Raw genomic sequence first — 23,482 nt, 5'->3', positions numbered from 1 at the left:
AGATATCCGATGAATCCTTTTTGCCTGGTTTGTTTCCCCGAGACTTTGGGTTCCAATGGAAGGCTGGCGCCAGCAACATTTTCCCAATGTCGTTTTGTCTGCTGCCTGTCCAAACGCTTGAGGCAAGCGGATAACATAGACTCGCACTCAAAAAATAAAAAGCCTGCAGATAAACATCCTTAGTTAACAACAGACAATAGGCATTCACACCCCCCCCCCCAGTGAGCAGTGATGTAGGTTTTCTGGAAAAAAAACTGAACAGGGAAATTTTCTAATGCAAATTAGGGGCAAGTTTTTTTTTTGGGGGGGGGAAAATTACTTTGCACTGAAATAGTTTCTCATGCCCCAGGCTGTGATATAATTAAGCATATTTCCTTTACTTGGCAGTTAGCAACAAAAGTAAACCTGTGAAAATACCAAGCTTGCCTAATATTTAATTTGCAGTTGGCACCAATTAATTGCTACTAATGAATCCAGGAAACAAAACTTTCTGTGTGAAAACAGAGCAATGGAAAATTTCAGCCCCATATCACTGCCTGTAAGGTTTACAAATTTCCCCAAAAGATGTGCTTGATATTCCTTTTCAAAAGTCGGAGAGCAGGCTTGACCAAGTTCCTGCATTAAACTGCCAAGGTCTGGAGGCAACCACTATGAAGACCCAGAATTACCCCAAAGGTGTTCTTCATCCTTCCGCCATTACAGAGAATTTGAACAATCTCTGAAAAAATATCAGGCAACAAGTTCTGCAATTTTAAAAAAGGCAACAGAAAGGAAACAGACACTAGAAGATTGTAATAACAAAAAAAGAAACATTACATTGCAAAAACTAGTATATACTGTAAAAAGATAGAATAAACTATTGTACACAAGTAAGGAAGGGGGACTTAAGGATTGATAGTCTATTGCTCCTGGCAGTTAGCCAGGACAGGTTCGTCTAGACAGCCTGTTCACCGAGCACTCATTCTGATTCAGTTGCAACAAACATGGAAGCTAGACGATGCCCAATCTTTATGTAGCATTCATTCTGATTTGTTTTGCAGGATACTTATATAGCAATAAGCCAACTCCCCTGCAATTATTTGTTCACTTGAATCCCTCCCGCAAAACAGTGGCAGCCTGGAGGCACAAATAGTCAAACAACGTCTCCCAGGGTGTCGGAAAGACTACGGGAAACACAGAGCGCTTATGCACTGGTGGAATTGTACAAAAAGCAATGTCTTTCTGGAAAACACCGTTCAGAAGAAAATATCATAGCATGTGGAAGAAAACAGTAACTAAACAAGCAGTGGTGCTGCCACCCTTAATTTTGTCCAGGGTAAAGGATAACGAAAACAATGCTGTAAAATATCTAAAATGCTTGCGAATGTCACGCTGTGAGGCAAGCTATTGCCTAACTCTGGAAACATGCAGATGTTTGTCGAGAGACAAATGGTAGGGGGAATTATGGCAGGTGGCCTCGTCAGGGGAAATGACACACCATTTGACAGTAATAAGGACACCAGCCATACGGAAAGATTCCCTGGTTCATTTTCTGCTTAAGCTCCAAACAAACGCCACAAACTTTTAAAGCATTTAAAGCAGGGGTAGGGAATCTCCAGATCATGGGCCAAACCTGGACCACCAGGCCTCCTCATTTGGCTCTGTAAAGCTGTTCTGGTGAAGCCAGGCCTGCACACCCTATACCTGATCTCATACATACATGGCATCCCAGGTGTGGGACTGGTAAGGGCAGGGATTGGACTGGTCTCCTGAGTTCTACTGTGCTAGAGCAAAGCATCTCCATCGTTGCTCTCTGAACTAATCCCACGCTGCTCCTTCCACCTCAGTTTTTCTGAGGTGTAAAAGAGGAGCATGGAACTGCTTGCAAAGGGCTAAGAACTCCACGCTGCTCCTTTAAACCTCCATATATATATATATATATATATACATATATATATATATATATAAACCTAGGGCTTCAAAGTGCAGCATATATTGGAAGACGAACTGTGATCCTTGGATGAAGGGCTGTACTGAAGTTTAATGGATTAAAAAGAAATATTAGAATCACATGAAGTCCCAAGGTTTGGAGAGATAATGATCGGGCTCCCCAGCCGGAATCGGTTCGCTTCCCCTGATTTAAACTGGATGGCCTTGAAATGATGGAAGAAAGACTAATCATTGGGAAGTTTTAATGTTTGACATGTTGTTGTTGTTGCTGCTGCTGGAAGCTGCCCAATGTGGCTGGGGAAAACCAGCCAGATGGGTGAGGTATAACAACAACAAAAACAAAACACAAACAAACAAACAACTTACCTAGATAACCCCCTCCCCCAAAAGTCCACGATTTTACCTGCTAAAGGAATTTCCTCTTTGACCACTCCACCTTCTGTCATTTGGAAACAACACTATGAAGGATAAAAGGAACACAACTGCTCTTAAAGAAACATGACTGTTCCCAGAAGGAGGTACTTTTCCATCATGTTCATGTGAACAGCATTTTTTTTAAAAAAATTAGAGCGCACCTCTGTTCCACCATGTCAAGGCTGCCGCAGTGAATGCCCTAGTTTTGCCCTTTCTAAAATTAGGTAAGGTGAAGAATGACGACATAAGCACACCCAACAAACAAGCTCATCTTCATAAAATGAAAACGGTGTTCAGCTGCCTAGTCACCCCCCTTGGAATACGGCCACGTTCTTCTCTGATCTCGGCTGCGTGGCTCCTGTGGGCATCCCCTTCTTCTGAGAACGTACTACCCAAATGTGCCTAACCTCTTCTCTAAGGGGGGAGGGCCATGGATGGCTCAGCAGCGTCCCAAGGCAGCAGATGCGAACTGCTGACAAGTTGCTTTCCTCTGCTCTCAGGAGCGAGCGCTTTGTGGAGTTCACAGCTCAAGGGCTTTAGCACAGCACACAGCAGTTGTCATCCCCTGGCCAGAGTCCCAGTTGGCTAATCATTTTCTGCCCGGTCATGACATATTTGTAAGAGAGGGAGAAGTGTGGTAGATTTATCAAACTGGCGCAGAAGGCTTAGAGGCTTTTCTGTGAGGGCCTGTATGTGCCGGACTGCATAGTACATCCTGCTCACAGTTTATGTCCCTCCACCCCCCGCTGACCTCAGCAGCAGCACACACGTTACAGCAGCCTTTAACAACCTGGTACCCTCCTAGTGTTTCGGACTACAACTCCCATCAGCCTCAGACAGCAGGTTAGCAAAACCCACACAGCAAGGGATAATAGTCTTTTGTGACTAGCGATGGCCAAATCTGTCCATTTTGGTTTCTCTCAAGTTTCTCACCTTTCCCATCTTAAGTTCAGTTCTTCACATTTCCACGTCAGTGTGCAAAAAAAAAAAAAAAAGTCATCATTTTGGTGTGAATTTCTTCTAATATAAACATTTCTGTATGCAATTTTGCCCGACACACACATTTTCGCATCACATTTCCCCCAGATTTAATGTATTTTTGTATGTCTTTTCACTAACAGGTGTTTTTTTTTTTTTGTAATTTTATGTTGTGGCCTAGCTCAAGCTACAGGTATAGAGTGGTCTACAAATTTAGTAAATGAAATAAAAAGAAAATTTAATGCGTACTTTATCCCAGTATACACATTTTTTTTGTAAAATTTGCTTCGCTAAAGGCCTGCACCGCAAAATTTGGAGAAGTGTGAATTTCAAAGGATGGCTACATTTTGCCCCGGCTTTAAATGCAAAATGAATTGACTCTCTTTTCCCTACTTGTCACACACTAAATATGAACCATTCACAGTGGTATAAGCTGTCAGGGGCCAGAGCCCACTTCATCAGATGTGACGAAGAGGACTCCGATCAAATCCATGGAGGGATCATAAACAGGCTTGTCTTTAAGGTGCTGCAAGACTCCCTGGGTTTCTTCCAGATGCTTGCTGTTTTCAGGTGGGATTCGATTGCATACTGGCAAATTCAGGTTGCAGAGTTGAAGCTGATCGGGCAACTCTTGAGCAACAAACCCGCCGCCGCCACCACCAATCCCCTCCCACAAACAGGACTTATTGCAATATGGAAAGCGAGGAGAAAAGTGTGAGATAACACTTGCTTGACCCAACGTCATATACCGGCAAACGAATCCGAATGCTCACAAAAGAGCCAACCTCATCTAACCTCCTTCACGAGGATGAATGCTGAAGAGAGAGAGAGAAAGCGGGGAGGCAACTTTTGCCGTCTTCGCTGCATCCGATTAGCACATCCGATGAGGACTCTGGTGGAGGTTGGTCCAGCGTATGTCAAAAAGGACTCTGCATTCTGGGTCACACTTTCTCAAACAGAGGCTGTGTCCACCAGCAGATCCAGATGGGCGGGGTACAAATAATAAATGTTGTTGTTATTATTATTATTATTATTATTATTATTATCCACACGTGAATATTTGGGTCCTCTGCTGCTCTCTCCTGCTGCAAGTAGAACCCTTGGGGAATTCCACAATCCAGCAGTGGCCTGTGCCCAACGAGACTCATAGGGAGGGCAGGAAGAACCAACTATTCCCAGCTTTGTCTCTATCCTGTAGGCAAGAATAAAAACTACCCAGTGGCTTACCCCAGGCTACGTTTAGCACAATACTAGCACAGCATGAGAGGTGTCCTATCCTGTGCCTAACGGCTGCCAACCCCAACCCCATACCAACGCCCTGCGGCTTGCACTGCCCAAAGGAGGACCTTCAAGGCGCCGTTGTCACGAAAGAACCATTTTGCGGGCTTACATTTTTTTTAATTGCCTGGGCTATGTTTAGCCTGCAAGCCCTCCTTGGGGAAAGGGTGAGGCTAATCCCAGCTCGGTTCATTACTGGATCTTATTATCCGAGCAGCCACCGGCATGCCAACGCCTCGGGCATTTGCCTGCGTTTCCTGAAGCACTCACCTAGGTGACAAGTGCTGACACTTGGGCAGCTCCCCTGGGTGACAGGTGCTACTGACACCTTGGCAGCTGCTGGGCAAATTCATCTGCTTGCTTCTATAACGGGGACATCTTTGTAGGCCAAGGTGAGGCAAAGGGATGATGGGTAAGAGAGAGGGTAAGAGAGCCAGTGTGGTGTAGTGGTTAAGAGTGGTAGACTCATAATCTGGGGAACCGGGTTCGCGTCTCCACTCCTCCACATGCAGCTGCTGGGTGACCTTGGGCTAGTCACACTTCTCTGAAGTCTCTCAGCCCCACACACCTCACAGAGTGTTTGTTGTCGGGGAGGAAGGGAAAGGAGAATGTTAGCCGCTTTGAGACTCCTTCAGGTAGTGATAAAGCGGGATATCAAATCCAAACTCCTCCTCCTCCTCCTCCTCCTCTTCTTCTTCAGCTGCCATTTATGTGTTTGTTTTGATGGGTTTTTAGGCCCCCCATGGGGCAGGGAAGCCCAAGGGCCACATTCCTTTCTGTGTACAATCTTCCGAAGGTCACCTGCTAGAGGTGGGCGGGGCCAGAAGCAAAAGTGGGTGGAGCAACGGGGGTAAATTTTGTCAGAAGGGGATGAGACCATCAGCCTGAAGAAAAGTCCCCTTCAGAGCCTTGCACAATGAATTATGCAAAATGACATGTACAGACATCATGGACTGGTTGAGCGCAGAGGAATGGTGGGAGGAACCCGCTAAGGAATGCCTAAGGGATGAAGCCCGGGGATTGTTGGTGGGATGGCTACGAGTGGTCAGAGGGAGAAGACTGGGAGGAACAGGTGTCGGGAGCTGAAAAGGTAACAGGGTTTAGTGAGCAGGAAGAGGCTGAGACAGAAGGAAGTTCAGAATCAGAGGCAGAAGGTGAAACAGGAGAGAAGGGAGGCCAAGAGGCAGAGATGAGGATGAAGAAGCCAGAGGGTCTCCCCCTCCTGCTGTGACCAGCTCCCCTCCCCCAGTTTCCCAGAACCAGAAGAGGCATGAAGAGGGAGGAGCAGAGACAAGCACATTGGCGTAGCCTCTGATTGCTTGAGAAGGACCCTGGGGAGGCAGGGACCTTCCGTCTCAGCAACTGCTTCATGGGGGCCAGACCTATCAGAGTTGAGTTGCTGTGCTCATTAGGCCTGACGCCCCGCCAGGTCCTTGCAGAACATGTTTTTTGCTAATAAAGAGTTAACTCCAATGTGCACGGTATGGTTTGCTGCCATCACTTCCAACAACGGCAGAATATATTATTATTTGGGGGAAAGCAGGTTGAAAAGCAAAAGGAAATCAAGAATCAAATCACGAAAACCCAGCTGCTAAGATATACTGCAGCCATCCTGGAAGACCTCTGCTGAAAATAAAGGCCCTCCTGGCCAGGAAGAGACGGCTGAGGCAAAGGCCACCTGAGATCCTCCAGCATCAGCACAGCAGCCAGGGAGGACCTTCCAGAGCCGCAGCTGCCATCTGAGTGACTAAGCATGCTCACCAGGAAACCAGCAAGCAGAGAGGCTAGCATTAGCTAGTAGCATCTTCCCTGTCCCACGAGTGGCGACGGGCTGTCGCTTCCTGAAACCTCCATCCGGCTGATGTAGCCTCCAGTGCCTAACACTGAAGCAGCAAGGCAAAACAACAAGCTGGGGAAGCGACAGATCGCTCTGCTCAGTTTCCGCAGGGAACCAGGGCAACTGCTGGGCTGCAGGTGTGTCTGTCTTTGGGCACCAGCTTCCCTCATCCCTGGCCAGCTGGCTGGGGCAGGCGTGAGTTATAGTTCAGCGGCACCTGGAACGCCAAAGGTCCCCCACTCCCGCATTAACATTAAGTGGTTTTAAGAGTCTTGTGGTCTCCCAACTGAGCAACTGTGCTGTTTCCTACCGCCTACATCAACGAAACAGATCGGTGTGTGCAACCTGTGGGCCTCTGGGCATTGCAGGAGTCTGCCTCCCACCAGTGCTAGCCAGCATGCCCAATGGTCAGGGATGATGGGAAGTGGAGTCCAACCAGGACTGGGGGTGGTAGTGCCACCAGTTCCTCACGCCTGAAACAAGCAGGACCCGGCCCAGTGAATTGCAGGGGTCATGGCTGATGCTGCGAGATCCCACCCCACATCATTCCTCCCCTGCCCCAAATATACAAGATAGGAAGTGATGCTTTATTCTTCCCTCCCATTTCCCGCAGCCCCAGAGTAACAGAAAGTGGAAAATACAAAGCAGCACGGTCCTCAACTTGGAACATTGCAGGGCACCTACACATCCTATTTGGTGGGAGGCTACACAAATACATCAGATGGAATAATATCCACAATAACAAGCAGTAAATTCACTCCCGAGCCCAAACTTGAAAGCGCGCCTAGACAGGCACAATATACTACCATCCTTTCAACCGCTCTGAATCTAATTCTGCCTCCTCCCCTGCAGAAGCCGCCGGCACCTGAAATATGGGTCGTAGGAATGAGCAAGGGCGGCTCAAAGCAAAGCTGGCAGAGCCCAGAATCTCACCAGCTCCATAAATCCAGCGAGGTGCTAGGAAAACTAGGACACACGGAGCCAGGATTTCATAAAGGTAAAGTCTGTGTCAGGTCTCCTGAGATGGAAGGAAACTGGATTTGGCAGACGAAAGCAACAGTTGTGTGGTGAGATTATAGCTGATTCACAACCTCTATAGCATATTTGCCTGTTTGCTCCCTTGGAGGTGATTTTGTGCAGTCGCTGAAAGGAAGGCAATTGAAGGATGCTGGTCCTGAGCTTGTTTCCTTGGAAACAACTTTCCTTACAGGGTGGAGAGATGAGGCCACCTTCTCTTAGCAGCAACCAAGCCTTCCTGTTGCATAGGGTTGCCAACTGACCAAGAAAGAACGCCGGGCCAGCATGCTCTTGCGCCTTTAGCGACGGCCTGATCTGCAGAAACGAGGAGGGAACACTTTACACGGCAGAGACAAAAACGACGTCTGGTTGGCACGTCTCCATTAGGTAGCAAATGTCTGCCAGCCTCTGCAGATCAAGCAGCTGTTTCAGGCACAGGGCAACTTACCGTCTAGAAATACTTTAAGAAGTACCTACTTTAAGAAAAAACCATGGCAATTTGAATGTGTGCGTGCAGAAGCTCACACGACTGTATTTTAAGAGGGGGAAGAGAGAATGTGTGGCACTCCAGATGTTGTTGAACTCCCATCAGCCCCAGACAGCATGTTCAACGGGCAGGGATAATGAGAGGTTTACCACCCCACGTTAAAATGTTATGACCTAGTTGCCAGGTAAGCCCGCTTTACAAAATAATATGCTAGATTCAGGGCCAATTCTCAAAACAGCTGATAAGCATGGAAAAGAGGAGACTGATATGGTAGCCATCTTCAAATATCTCAAGGGCTGTCACAAGCTTGTTTGTCTCCTGCTCTGGAGGGTATGACACAACAACAACAACAACAACAACAACAACAACAACAACAGTGGAACGGTCCCCTTGGAAGGTGACGGCCTCTCCTTCCTTTGAGGTTTTAAAGCAGATGTTGGATGGACATCTGTCACGGATGCTTTAGCTGAGATTCCTGCATTGCAGGAGGTTGGGCTGGTTGACCCTTGGCGTCCCTTCCAACTCTATGGTTCTGTGATCCTGTGTGTATAAGCAGGCTGCTAATCAAGGTACATGAGGAATTTAGACCTTCCTTCAAAACTATATGGAAATTTCTTTCCATTCTTGGAAGTCAAGTTGCTTCAATTTTCCCTCTCCCGCAAATGAATGAAAGGCTGGAATCTGGGCTCTTTTCTCTCTATCTTGAATTTGTGTGTGTGTGTTTTTAATTAAATTAATAGTTTTTGTTCTTTAAGAAGATCCCTCCACTTCCATTAACTAGCTAAGCAAAAGCCTCTTCACTCGTCTCTTCTGACACCCCCATCGTTCAGCCCAGACACTGAGGTCCAGCTCCGAGGGCCTTCTAGCGGTTCCCTCCCTGAGAGAAGTGAGGTTACAGCGAACCAGGCAGAGGGCCTTCTCGGTAGAGGTGCCCGCCCTGTGGAACGCCCTCCCACCAGAAGTCAAGGAAATAAACAACTGACTTTTATAAGACATTGGAAGGCAGTCCTGTCTAGAAAAGTTTTTAACGTTTGATGTTTTATCGTGTTTTTAATATTCTGTTGGGTGCCGCCCAGAGTGGCTGGGGAAACCCAGCCAGATGGGTGGGGTATAAGTAGTATATTATTATTATTATTATTATTATTATTATTATTATTATTATTAATCACAATGGGCAAGGCAACGGAGAGGCGTAACTCCCCTGTCACCAGGAGAAGCCTATCAGACCACGCAAGAAGAGGGCATTCTTGGACTGCAGGGATTCCAGCGCCACACCCTCCTGTGTTTTACAGGTGAGACAGGTTACAATACTCCTAGGCCAGCCTGTTTGGCAGGCAGCCCCACGGAAGTCGATGGGACTCCCAAGTAGACATGCCTAGAATTGCACCACATGCTACTTGCAACATCCTCGTTACTCACACTCCTCCAAGCTTCCTCTCCCCAATATTTATTTACTGAAGCTGCTAATCCATTGGTTTTATAGTTAACAAGATCAGAGCAAAAGGACAGGTTGCTTGTCCTTTGATCCCAAAGAACCCCTTACGATTCCACGAATCAAATCTCACGCCAGCAAGTGGGGGTGGATGAAGCCAGAGGAAGGGTAACTCCAGAAACTCACATCAACATTGAAACAACCCCTATGGCCTCCGCGGAAATCAAAGCGGGCCAGGCAATTGGGATTCGACCCCAGAAAAAAGAGAGAACGTGGGGTCGCTGCCCATCACGTGGCTGTTAAGAGCCAGCAAAAGGGCAGCAGCCGCATGTTGCGCTTAGATCACACCATTTGCACAAAATGAACTCTCTCCAGCTCTATAGGCTGCTGCTGGCATGGGCTGAGATTGGAGGCGAGCTGCCGAAGGACCATGCTGCCCCCTAGTGTGTGCGAGCGGAAGTCACAGCTTACCCCGCAATTTAGGAACTTGGCAGGGCTGCTTTCTGATGGCTTCCATGGCAGGAGCAGCAGTAAAAGGCAAAAAGGAGGGCATTAAGAGCAGGCCAGCTCAACCAACAAGAAGGTCCCTGGGGGCTTCAGTTCACAATTATCCACAAGCTGTGTGCAAACTGGTCCTCCAGCAAGGTGCTTCCTTTGCAAATGAAGCTGCACAGCGTACAGATCAATGTAACAAAATCAGCAGTCATGGTTTGCAAGGTGCGGTGATGCGATGCTGCCTTGAATTAAGCCGTTTGAGAAGCCTTCTTGCACTTGCGCTTTCCATGTGCATCTTCCTTGCGGCATTTACACCGTGCTGAGCCAAGACCTTTTTTCCTTGGAGAAAATAAAAGTGCTGTACAAGACTGGGGGAAATATGCATCTTCCTTTCGTTGAAGGACACAGTTCAACCCTATGGAACTGGGTAGCACAAACCCATCAACTTAGGAAGGGATTAGACCAGGGTTTCCCAAACTTGGGTCTCCCGCTGGTTTGTTTGTTTTTTGGACTACAACTCCCATCATCCCTGACCACTGGTCCTGCTAGCTAGGGATGATGGGAGTTGTAGTCCAAAAAACAGTGAGGGACCCAAGTTTGGGAAACCCTGGATTAGACAAATGAACGGAGGATAAGGCTACTACTCCTGGGTGCTTGTCATGACGGCTCTGCATTTCCTGCATGATCTGAAGTAGCATGCTTGCAAATACTAGGCGAGGAACATGGACAGGAGGAGGCTATTCTCCTCCGGCCCTGCTTGCGGGCTTCCCATAGGCAGCTGGGAACAGGACAACTGGCAAACAAAATTCTGTGAATGACAAAGGTAAGGAAGGAATGGTCGAATGGTCTTCCTCAGCTGCAGTCGTATACAATAATATATGCTTAGGAGTAAGCTCCAAGGGACTTGGTGTGGTTTACTTTTGAGTGTATAGGACTGTACTGTTCACCAGTGTGGTGTCTATTGCATTGTACTCATGTTCCAAAGTTAGTGCTTTTACACTGAGAAGTCATTCCTCAGACGGGGAAAACATCCAGCATTCAGTTCTTCAAAATAAAAGAACAGGATAGTATACCTTTCCAGCTTTAATCCAGGCCTCGCTGCATAAAACAAGATTTTAATGTGTGACAAGTTGCAGAAAAACACAGGTGGCGGCATGCAGAGCCAAATAGCAGAATCCACAAGCAAGGGGTAACAGGCATAAGCCTGGACGGCTTAGCTGGTTAGAGCATGGTGCTAATAATGCCAAGGTTGCAGGTTCAATCCCCATATGAGACAGCTGCATATTGCAGGGGGTAGGACTTAGACGATCCTCAGGGTCCTTTCCAACCCTACGATTCTATGATCTAACTCTGCCTCTGTTTATGAATCTAGACCAGGCCCACTCCGTTGAATGACAACATTGTTAGGGTCCACCAAGTGATTCTTAATTGCTCCCCCTGCTGCCTATACCATCACAATCCTATTTATAATTTTACAGAACAGGAGCAGAGTGTTTAGCCTACATAATTTGTTCCCCTAAGAGGCGGTTGAGGACCACCAACTTGGATGGCTTAAGAACAGGATGCTGAACCAGATGGGCCCTTCATCTCAACCTCTTACAATGGTTTGTGAACAAGGACGATGGGCAGAAGGACCCTAGCAGGAGCCACATAGATTTCAGTGCTGGCCTCTTCCTCTCCCTTCACAACTCAAGGGGTAAAAAAAAATTGTCAACTTATTTCTACCATCCTTTTAAGAACACACAGTATTTTTCTTCTGCACTGTGGCTGGAAGAATTGGCTGCAGCAAGAGATATTTATGGCTCGAGGGAGAAGGAGCTACACTTGCTGGCGAGACCATTTCGAGAAGTCTTCATTTTCTTCAAAAGCGGTGGAGCTCCTTGTGTGGACATTTGTCTCGAGGAGACTGGAAGATAAATGGGTGTCACACATGCCATCTCCTATCCCCTAGGACTTTGCTCATATGAGCTCCCCAGATCAATGGATTCTATGAAGCTGTACCACTTATTTGTCAAAGCCCCTCCAAACCAGAAATTCAGGGGATTTCAGCCTGTCAGGTGTAAAGTGCGGTTCATTGCGCTGGCTGTGGAACTACAGTTGAGCAGGGGAGATGCTCTGAAGCCAGCAGCAGTAAAAAGTTCATTCCCCTGCTCTACACCATAACTATTAGAAATTCATAGCGTGGCTTCAACGGCAATATGTACACTGCGCAAGCTGTGTTCAAAAAATAATTATGCAGCGTAACTCCCACCACTGCCACTGTTTGTTCAGTTTCACCACTGGAAACTGAATGAACATAACACAGCGCAGAACGGCTGCTTCCCTAAATTGCAATCTTTTCCCTGGCCTTCTCTGAGTCGACAGGGGAATGAAATGAGCTAAGACTGCCCTGAAGAGAAGAAGAAGAAGAGTTTGGATTTGATATCCCGCTTTTCACTACCCGAAGGAGTCTCAAAGCGGCTAACAATCTCCTTTCCCTTCCTCCCCCACAACAAACACTCTGTGAGGTGAGTGGGGCTGAGAGACTTCAGAGAAGTGTGACTAGCCCAAGGTCACCCAGCAGCTGCGTGTGGAGGAGCGGAGACGCGAACCCGATTCACCAGATAACGAGTCTACCGCTCTTAACCACTACACCACACTGGCTCTCCTGCAGGCCAGCTGGCCTGATCCATTTCATCCTCAAGGAAGAGGAAAGGAAAAAGAGAAGAATGGTATGAGTCCGTCTTTTGCCGACAGCAGCGTTGCCCTTTACCTTCTCTTTTTAAGCAGCGGACGTGAGCACCCACGAGTCCCATTGAGTGCTACATGGGGGGGGGGGGAGCTACTGTTCAATTATTGCAGCATTTGCAATCTCGTGCTGAGAATACAAGCACTTTGTTTTTAGTTTGCTTTGTCCAGGAAAGCACAAATGGAAAATAAGAGCAGCTCTGATGTATCAGGTCTCTAGTTGAGCACCCAGTTCTCACGGGGGCCAAGCAGATGCTTATGGGGAGCCTTAAAAAAAGCACCTGGGGGAAACCAGACTTTCTCTCCACCCCCGATTCCCAACCGCTGGCGTTCAGAAGCAACATGGGCCCCGTCAGAGAAGGGAGAACACTGCCATTATGGAAAGAGAACTGATCTCCCTGGGCACAGTCAGGGCCTCTAAAAAGCCCACATCTTCTCTGTGGCTAAGCACTGGGGTTGTTGAGAAAAAAGAACCATTATCTATGTTCCTCCTAAATATACAATTCTGCGACGAATGAACGATCCAGAGAGAACGGGCAAGAGGGAGCTGTTGAAATAAGCTCATTCTGTTTTGCACACAAGAGACAGCGGCAAACAACTTCTGCATAAAAGGTTATTGACTGACAACTTAAAAAGCAATTTCAGCAAACTGAAATGGAAAAAAAAACCAGACCCTGCTAGAACACAATCTATCTACATAGGTGTTTGGAACAGTCTCACCGTCTGGTGGCAAGCAGGGACACTACAACCAACTAATAAAAGATGTCATAAAGCTTCTTATAGATGCTAGGACTGTAGCTGGGTATGTTATCGTTTATTTATATAATCAAAATCCAGACAGCCTCCAGGAGCTTACAGTAGAAATTTCATCCGTGCGTAAAGGCAACAGAGGAAGGAAAGGGAAAGGGAAGGGTACCAGGGGATACATATAAGCAAAAGGTGTGTACAAAATCTGTGAGTGTGAGAGAGAACGTAGTTTTTTGTTGTTTTTTTGAGAAGTGGCAATACAGGGAGGGGAAACCCCACCACCACCAGATGTTGCCAGGCCAACTCCCATCATCCTTGATCACTGGATCCTTTACATGCTGACTGCGGCTGATGGGAACTGGAGTGTTAACAACCTCAGGAGAGCCACAGGTTCCCCTTCCCAGGGGGGCACGGAGGACAACTGCCGAACGAAGTCTACAGTATAGAAAAGGTGGGTTTAGAAAAAGAGCTGACAGAAGACAGGTGGAAACAGCACACAGGGGGTTGCAGGAGAGAGCCCCCCAGCAAGGAAGAGCAGGCAGAGACGAGCTCAAGGGAAACAGGGGGCGTTTTGATGCTCGAGTGAGATTTGGAGAAGCAAAGGGCACAGCGAGGTGCATGATGGGAAACAAGGGCAAAAGGTTCAGCCCTACTGAAATCAATCAAGGAAAGCTTGGTTCATTGGCCCAGTAATATAGGCCTAAGGGCTGCATGTGGCCCTCAATGCCTTCTGCCGTCCCTTTCCGTTCTCTCGCTGCCTTCCCAAAGCCAGGGTGGAGGCACTGGGCTTTGGGAAGGAGGCCTGAGGTCTCTGACAGGTACCTAGAGTTCTCCCTCCTCCTTCCCAAAGCCTAGTTATCGCTTTCCAAGCTTTCGGAAGGAGGTGGAAGGGATCTAGGACTCTGGTGCGTTGTCTAGCCGGCTTTGGGAAGGCAGCACAAGCGTTGGGGGGTGGCGGCGTCAGCGTCAAATTTAGGCCTGGCTCCCCACTCCCACATGACAATTCAGCGTGCGGCCTACAAGTACCTTTGCAGCCTACCTCGTCTGAGAAGTTGGACCGCCCTGATCTAGATATAGCTCACCCAGGGCATGGATAAGCAATGCTTTTCTTCTCTCTTCTGAAGTTCTTCAGAGCTTGCTGAGCGGTCCCTCCGCAGGCTCTCTTTGGAGTCTCCACACAACCTGGATCTTGTGGCCCACCCTGTCTAGTTCCCGGAAGCCGCGCAGGCTTCTGCTATGAAGGTATTCCAAGAGGGCCGGCTGCAGAACGGTGATGGGAATGCTGAAGTTCAGGTGAGGGTATGTGACTCCTATGCTGTTATCCCTCGTGTTGCTGGCAACGATACCTGCCGTTGGGGGAAAAAAATATTAGGTATTCCCAAACATCTGGAGGACCCAAAATCAAACCGTGAAGAAGTGGCTACTTAAACGCAGACTAAAACAAGTATTTGAGCAAGGAAGCGGAGGGAGGACCTTGAGGAAATCTTGTGCAACTCGAGTCTGTTATTAAAAAGGGGGATTTCATAATTCAGAGGAATAAAAAAGCTTCATCCTGCAACATCTCAGAGCTGCAACGTCTCGATGGCACATGGTTGCAACCGAGAGATAAAATCACCCACAACAAAAGTGCCTCCGCGATCAGATACGGTTGGCAAGAATAAAAACCTACCAAGAGCATTGCTACACACAACCAATTATCAAAGGCTCAGTGCATGTGTGTGAAAAAGTTGTGTAATGTACTTTGGCTTGGCAAAGACAAACGAGGATTACGAATCACGCCATACCCAGGCATGCATCATTGAGGTAAAGAGCCCAGCTCCTCCTTGCATGGGATTTTCTGTTGCCGGTCCTAGACTCTGGAAAGTCTCTACCACAAGAGACCCATTTGGCCCCGTCCAATTGCCTGGTCTCCACTACCCAAAGACATTTCCTTTTGGCAGGCATTCGGCCTATTGAATGCTGCTTTTAATCTGCTGGGCATGTAAATTTACTTTAAAAGGATTTTGTAAGCTCACAACAGCCATCCTTCTCTTGCCCTTCCTAAAATCCTCTGCAGAGGGTTAGAAGGCGCCCCCTCAACAGTGAGGAGATGTATTGTATGGGGCTGCATGGGGAATTCCCCAAAATTGGGTGGTGGGATTTCGCTCCACCCTCCTCACCTTGCAGCCACCATGATGTTCCTCCCAAAATCTGCTTGTCCCCCACTCTTCAGAGAAGAGTGAGGGCTGTAAAGTGGGAAGAGAGGAAGGTTAGGCCCCCCACTGCACTAGCAGAAATCCACCCCACGGACACAGATACAGTGTTGGAGACCAATGCTGTTTAAGTGTTAGCAGCCTTGAACAAGATTTCATGCTTAACCCATTTCGGTGCACACTAAGGACTAGGAACTTGCTTTCCTCACAGCAGCAAGTATGAGTTTACTGGATTCCATACTTGCACCAATCCCTACGCCTACGTAGTGAGATCATGGGAGAGCAAGGAACAAGGAGAAAGAGGCTGTACGGCATACCTAGGAGTTTCCCACTGCGCGTGGAGAAGAGGGCTCCCCCGCTGGAGCCACCATGAACTGCACAGGTTGCCTGAAGCATCACAGGCTCATCTCCCACAGTGATCACTGCCGACAGGATCCCAGATGTTACCGATGGGCCGCAGGCCTGGCCAAAGACACCAAAACCAACGATACTCACATCTTCTCCTGCATGAAGAGCACAAACCAAAGCAGTGAAAAACTGCACAAAAAAGCCCACTTTGTATATCCCAGAGAGATGGCAAAGCTCCCAAGTCTCTCCAAGGAAGAAGGTCCACAAATCGCCCTTACCACCTAACAGAAGTTGCCGTTTGTGCTTTCCGTTTCTCTGTTTCTTTGCAACGCGAGAAGCAGTTCTGAGATGCACAGTTCCCAGTGGGGAGAAACAAGGCAAAATCCTACAAAAACCCTCAACAATAACTCCAGGAGAGCTCAGAAGCAAACCACAACGGAAGCCACCAAGAGACTTGCCATCGACACTTCATCACCCATCTTCCTTGGAGACCATGATCCATGGTGCAACATTAGAACAAGTCTCTTTCCAATCTCTTTCCAGTGACTTCCTAGACTTCCCAAAACAGGAGCATTGTATTGCAAATCAGCGTTTAATTTAATAATTAATTTAATACATTTAATAAAAAAATGGAAGTACAGAAAGCAACGGCCGTGCTTGCCACAGGCAACATATTGCATTGATTTTGGTCACTTGAACTGAATCCATTATCTAATTCAACTATTCACAGAATTAGAGAATCACAGAATTGTAGAGTTGGAAGGGAACACGAGGGCCACGTAGTCTTAACCCGCTAGAATGGAGCTTTTGCCCACTGTGGGGCTCGAACCCCCGACCCTGACATTAAGACTCTTGTGCTCTACTGACTGAGCTATCTCAGCTGTCCCTGTGTGGGACGGGGAAGGCACAACGGGGACATATTCACATCCCAAAATGGTTTCAAGGCTTAGACTTTGTACTTGCTCAACAGAGGTTACTCAAGAGTCTAGCAAGATTCTTTTAATACCACTTTCAAAAGAACAGCCCATATCAAATTGATTTAGTAGGCAGAATGTTATAGGGCTTTTGATTTCATTTCCCACAATAAAATCGCAAGACCCACCGGGCAGTGACCCAAAGGAGATAGGCGGAGTGTCCGGTTCTCACCTTTGTAAAACTCTGATGCCAGGACGGGCTCTGTAGAAGTGGGCAGGTCATCTTCTAATTCTACCAGTGCTACGTCATAGGGAGAAGAGTCCTTGGTAGCAAACACCACTTTTCCTTTAGCTACAGAACTCCTAGGAGCAAACAGAAGGAGACAGCAGATACAGATACTTGCAATAAGCCAGGATTTTTGACATTCCTCAACTAGCCTAACTATTAAGAAGATGCAATCCTTTGGGAAGGTCTCTTAAACAAGCGCTGTCAACATAAATGAGAGCTGTGCCACTATGTTTTTCATGATGCCCTGTTTAGTGTGTTAGAAACAAGACTCACTGAGTTATCCACATTTGGGCTGATCTGCACATTCAGAAATGGCCAATTTACCTATGGGAAACATACATTTCCCACAACATGGACAATCCCGACTCCTCAGTGCATATACTTGGGAGATGCACACTGCTGGAAATATGACTTAGCCATGTCTGAAAGCATCAGGGTTATGGGCACATAAAAAGTGCCCCGCATGGCTCTGTAAAAATATGAAGCAAACGGTATTCCTTAAAAAAAAAGGAAATAAGGCACTATAAATTAAAATAAAATTGAACAGCATTCACCTGAAAGTGAACACCTCAGCCAGAACTCAAATATCCCTTGTTCCCAGGGAAGTGTCCACTATACTGACACTCAGTATAGTGTTATCTCTTTCCAATTCACAGGTGATGGTTTCTCAATTTCTAATAATATTGCACTGAATGGGGATTCTAGCTGCTATGTGATTTGCTTCTCTACAAGATCAACATCTGGCAAACACCCAGACTGCTCACCCCTGTGACTCCAGCCCACCAAGAAACCCAGGTCTACCCTGTTGACTGAACAGCGCAGGTATCAATGCTCAAGTTTCAGATCTTGCAGAGACTAGAAGATGCAGCAAAGCAAACAGAACTTGACCTCAGCATCTCTCCATACAGGTGAGAACCCAGACATACTTTCCATGGCTGGGCTGCAACCTAACGCAGACACTCGTTGCGCCGTTGGCCACGTGTCGACAGGTCAACACCAGTCTTGAGTTCACGATCACGCCAGATCCCCAGGTGAGGCCCCGTTCCACCAGAACCACAGCAGACAGCATTTGCTGATGTGGTCCATCTCTGGCGACCATCTTTCCGTGAGACTTGGCCACAAGTTCCAAGGGGTCCAGCCACGTTTTCAGAGCCCGGTGAGGCCCAGAAAGGGCGCTCCGGATGCAATGTAGAATAACGTTGACAGCACAAACCAGAGTTAGACCAACCCATTCGCTGGATTTCCAGCAAAGTGGAGCTACAATGATCCCAACCAAGTGAAGACCAGCTCCTGACAAGGCATAGACGCCGCCCCCTTCGGTGCCAGGCAAGCAGCGAGCGTCGGTCAGGATTAGGGCGTTGCTTTCTCCGGCTGTGTTGCTCACGATCCCTTTGCTGAGGGTGTTCATGAAGATGTCCGGGCAGAACGAGCCAAATGGGGAGCCACAGGCGAAGACCGGGTCTCCCTTCCTCAGCGTTTCGGCCGCCGCGCAGCTCACCCCACCCACACCGTGGGAACTGCCATCCAGGATCCTCAGCAGGGCAAACCAGGGCAGGAAACGCGCCTCGTCTTCCGGGGCGCTGGATTCCTCTTCAACCTCCTCTGCGCCAAAATGCCACTGTTCAGTGGAGCTGAAGACTTTGGAGAAAGCATCCTGGAACGGCACGCAGGGGAGCATCACGATGAGTTCGGCCTTGTGGCATCGGAGGCCACTGGGTGTCTCGTGCCAATTTGAAAGCGGGTTGAATCTCAAGGCCGGGGTGTTCCCCCCCAGATCTCCGCCTAGCCAGTTCCTATTGGGAGCTTTAAGGCTGCATTCTGCTGGCCTAAGCACTTGGATCTGGATGTCCGATGGGAAGCTATCAGGGAGCAGAAATCGGCTCTGGGCCCAGTCTTGGTGCTCCGCTGGCAGGAGGAAAGGAGAGAAGACGGACCCATGGCAGAGGACAATGGCCGGGTCCGGCGTCAAAAGGACACCGCTGCCACTCCAGGGTCCCTGGGGCACAGATCCGCGCGCGTGAGAAACACGGACGACGCAGCCAGCTTTCTCTGCTATCAACCGCAGAGCCTCGGCCATTGCGGGGAGGAAGAAAGGCGTTTCCTTAGCAGCACCGGGAGAGAAAGCCACTCGGCATGGTGCAAAAAGTAAGAGCAGCTCAGGAGGGAGATCAGTGTCTTATACAAAGGGAGGCGAAGTTTCGAAGTTGTGCAAGAGAACTCGGGCGAAGGAGGCACGTGGGGACTGCCCCGGGATGATCCCCACCCCCCCTTGGGATCTGTTCGCTTAGCTGGAAAGAGCAGGTGCGAAACTCACGGAGATCCCCTGCTCCTATGCGCCCAGCGTGAACAGGGCTCTGCCCGGCGCAGCCCGAGGGGGCAAAGTCCTAAGGACGCGCAAGAGGTTTCGAAAGCGCGCGAGTCAGCGGCTGCAGCCGGAATCAGAACGGAGCCGAGCGAGCAAGGTCAGGTGGGGGAAAGATCCCGCCCTATTGGCTGCTCTGCCCGGGCAAGCGGGCTGCGGTTGGCTGCAGCGGCTCTTGCTGCGGACGTCCTCCACGATTGGCTGCTTGCCGCTCAGCAGGAAGATTTCCTGGCAAAATCGGGAGCTGGTTGGTTGGTTGGTTGGTTTGCCTGCTTAAGGGAGGGGGCGTGGCTAGGAGAGAGCCTCTCAAGTACTGTAAAGCACAAAACCATGATTTCATAGGAGTTCGATGGGTCCCAGGGGGTCATCTAGTCCAACCCCCTGCAACGCAGGAATTTTTTTACTCGAGTAAAAAAGCACATATATTTGCCATGACCTTCTTGTTGCTTGTGTCACAAATGGGTTGCGTAAAGGAGGGGGGGGATTTAACTGGCTGCCTTTGCTGTCTTATGAGATGGCAATCTATCAGGGCTGCATCAGTGAGGTTCCTGCCTTGGAGAGGGCTGAACTAGAAGACCCTCAGAGGTTCCCCCCTTCCAACACTGCAATTCTGCCATCATCCCACAGGTGGTGCAAGTAGACTTAAACTACTCTTGAATTTGTTGTAAATTAATTTTATAATCATACGCAGATTTAATATTTTTTTCTAAATCTACTACCTCTGTGAATTTTGACTTTGGCCACAAAACTGCATAGAGCAGTACTATATTCTCCAGAAAATTTTAATGGTTTAGTTAAGCATGCTATCATTGAGTAAACGTTTGTTTTTTCATAGAATTGTAGAGTTGGAAGGGACCCTGAGGATCATCTAGTCCAACCCCCTGCAATGCAGGAATGTGCAGCTGCTCCATACAGGGATCGAACCTGCAACCTTGGCATTATCAGCACCACACTCTAACCAACTGAGCTATCCATGCATCAGATTTATATTATTTCTACAGTGTTAATTTGACAGAAAACGTGCTACTTTAAACATTATCGGTACAACGGTACTATAGCCTAACAGTTGTAACAATATGTTAAAGGTTAAGTAGAAAATCATCAGTTTTAGAGTTAGACCCATTAAGTCGTAGCAGTTGCCAGGACATCACTCTGTTTGCCTCTACATAGCTTCAGACATTATGATATACTGAAATATCGCAATGTTTATTGTGATGTTGAAAACCAGGTATTGCCCCGCCCTAGTACTGATACATCACCCAGGCCTAACAGCCACGATTCCCTCCTCAGGGACAATAGTCAGCAGTCCTTTTCTCTTCACAAATTCTCTGGCCACACGCAGCCCAGGAAGTTCCCTCGCTCACATCCAGTGTCAACTGATGCTTCCCCAATGTTAATCCTTGAGAGTCAAGCACACAGTGGGTAGGGTTGAATATACCAGTGCTGTAGGACAGCTTCCCATGCAACAGCTTTCTGACTGTCAAACACAATAAATCAAGTGCAAGCTGTTGCGGGGTCCAGCATCACATTCTCATTTATCCACTTTTGTTCAGCCAAAATCTCTCTCAATTTCCTCAGTTTCGCCTTGCAGCAATGCACTCTCTATTTGGAGAATTCCTGAAGCACTGCACTGAGCTCTGAAGAACCGGGTGGAGCAGGAAACTGAAATTTGCCGCCGTTGCACCTGATATTTCCAATATCCTGCAGCAGCCCAGCTAGAAATTCCTGACACTTCGGCTCCAGCTCATTGATTAGGGTGCTTCTTCCCAATCCAGCTGGGTTTACAGTTGTTGTTTTTCTTTCTCAAGAAATTGGTGGAGCTTCTCAAATTCCAACACCACATTTCAATTCTCAGCTTTGGTTTCTGCCAGATGATCCTGGCTTGGCTTCCCTACATCTAATTTAAATGACAAAAATCTTGTCTCTCTCTTCTTCCGGTTTTTAAACAGTGATGTATTTTCTCCTGGTGAACTGGAGCAGCTTTCTCTATAGGATCTTTATGCACGCTGGACCTGTTGCAAACCACGCAGATGGATGTTTGATCATTTTTCGCAGAGCTTCAGGGGTTCCTGGTGTCTCTTAAACAGCTTTCGTTCTCCCTTTGCTTGCCACACGCCGCACTGCATGACCAACTGTTATTACACAGGTGCCTGATGGGCTGGAGGTTCTGCCAGGGAAAGTGCTTCCTGCAATGCAGGCAGTCAGAACACATTTGCACTAGGCCTTCCACAGCACTGGGAAATTGTGCCCGCAGTCTATGGTCATCATTGGGTTCTGAAAATGACAGGTGGCTTCTCATTTCAGGTGTTCATGTTTATTTTACTTCAGAGGCTCATGCAGTGTCATGAGAGAGGGATAGCTCAGTCGTAGAGCAGGAGGCCCTTAATCTCGGGGTTGTGGGTTGAAGCCCCACGTTGGGTAAAAAAAAAACCTGCATTGCAGGGGGTTGGACTAGATGAGCCTCGTGGTCCCTTCCACTTCTATGATTCTATGAAATACAGACATTAGCTGTGGAGGTACTCTGAATCCACTCCCCATTTTAGGAAGAGCTTGCGTTAGAGGCTTTAAGTACAGTACAAAATACTGTATTTTGTTTCCTCCCTGCATGCCTGTCAAACTGTTTTTACACACCTCCCATAATTTCTCCTCCCCATCTCCTTTCATACTTGTATTTTTATCCCTGCCTTGAAACTGTCATGTCTCCCTGCCATTATTTACTCCAGTTGCTAATAGTCTTATTAAAAATTATTTTATCTCTCTATACATAATTCCTTTCAATGCCTCCGCTGAACCCTTTTTATTCAGAGAAGGGAGACCTCTCTGCCTCCTGACTTCGACTCCATTACTCACCCATGCTGGCAGTGGGTCCAGCTGCAAAATTACAGCCCACCCAGGCTGTTGCTAGGCGACACTGGTTTGCACCAAGCACGTGCACAACTTTCCTTATCCCCTGCACTGCCTAGCAGTGGCTGAAAGAACAACAACCATTTCCTAATTTTTAAAAAATGCAGTATGTCACACTACTACTAGGAAATTAGAACAGTAGATTCTATTCAAGATACGCATAAACATGTCCTTTCTTGCATTTCTTCTTTCTCTTAGATTTGCATGCTTTCAAGCAGTAGAGCAGGTTGGGTAATCTGTGTGCCATATCTGCCACAACAGAATTTAAGAAGCTGCTTGAGGTTGCAAAACGTAGTATTTACCGCACTCTCTTTACCCATCAAGTTAGTTAAAGCTGGGGCAAGGAGATTCTTGTGCCGGCCTTGCCCCAATATGGCCTGGGAGAAAATGCCAAGGTTTTAAAGAAATGCACAGAATGAGATGGTCGCAAGGATCTTACTCAAATAACATGTTTGAGATGAAGACAATGGCCTATTTAGAAGCTCCCTTTTCACCTTCCCTGCCATTTCCAGGCTTCCTCACCTCTCTTGTGCAACCCACACACAGTTCACAAAACAACTGGCATTGTCACCTCCTAAACTTTTTTCACCTTCCACCCAATTATGAAAGGATGTACATCTGAGGTCAAAAGCTGCAAGAAATAATACTTTTTTGCATATCTTAAATAGAATCTACTTTAATTTTCATTTTTATTCAAATGGCCACTTAAGTAATAGCAACTAGCTGAAATATACAAACAGAAACTGTACCAGTTATACGCTTGTTCAGGCTCTAATTCTGTGTTAACTTCTGAATCGGGCTTTAACCAGTTAATTAATTCTCAATCTTCTTTCAAGCAACTCCACATGCAGAAAGGGCTTCCTTTTCCTTTACAGGTTTTCTTCTGAACCAACCAGCTAACCTAAACATGCTTCAGGGCTTCACATGCCAGAAAACATATTATTAACTCCCTCAGTTACGTAATTGAACATATTTGGTGGCCAAGTCATTTTTTTAAAAATTAAACCATTCATCTAAAATGCCATTACAGTTCAGGCACTGTACACCTTTTATCAATAGTTTATGTTGTGAGCGTATGAAGTTTTTTAAAAAACCATTAGGATTATGGCCAGACTCAGTCCACTAAGTGTGA

At 47.5% G+C, this 23,482-nt stretch overlaps 1 protein-coding gene and 1 non-coding gene across 2 annotated transcripts; both read right to left on the bottom strand.

The window, feature by feature from the left end:
- Positions 1-14,358: 14,358 nt before the first annotated feature.
- TYSND1 (trypsin domain containing 1) lies at positions 14,359-19,613 on the bottom strand. Its single transcript, XM_033149106.1, has 4 exons — positions 18,011-19,613; positions 17,028-17,158; positions 15,851-16,036; positions 14,359-14,687 (listed from the first exon to the last, which is right to left on the bottom strand). The coding sequence occupies exons 1-4, from the start codon at positions 19,159-19,161 to the stop codon at positions 14,470-14,472; spliced, it is 1,686 nt and encodes a 561-aa protein (XP_033004997.1). The 5' UTR covers positions 19,162-19,613; the 3' UTR covers positions 14,359-14,469.
- A 736-nt stretch (positions 19,614-20,349) lies between these two features.
- Positions 20,350-20,423, bottom strand: TRNAI-GAU. Its single transcript has one exon. It is a non-coding gene; the product is annotated as a tRNA-Ile (tRNA).
- Between the last annotated feature and the right edge of the window lie 3,059 nt (positions 20,424-23,482).

Source organism: Lacerta agilis, chromosome 5 (assembly GCF_009819535.1).
Source record: "Lacerta agilis isolate rLacAgi1 chromosome 5, rLacAgi1.pri, whole genome shotgun sequence".
NCBI classification, from domain to species: Eukaryota; Metazoa; Chordata; class Lepidosauria; order Squamata; family Lacertidae; genus Lacerta; species Lacerta agilis.
This window is presented reverse-complemented; position numbering and strand designations above follow the sequence as displayed.

Coding starts and splice junctions, on each gene's coding strand:
- TYSND1 (XM_033149106.1), bottom strand. CDS start 19,161: ATGGCCGAGGCTCTGCGGTTGATAGCAGAGAAAGCTGGCTGCGTCGTC. Junction 17,159..18,010: donor TTGCAGCCCAGCCATGGAAA/GTATGTCTGGGT, acceptor GTTTGCTCCTAG/GAGTTCTGTAGCTAAAGGAA. Junction 14,688..15,850: donor GCGCAGTGGGAAACTCCTAG/GTATGCCGTACA, acceptor CCCCAACGGCAG/GTATCGTTGCCAGCAACACG.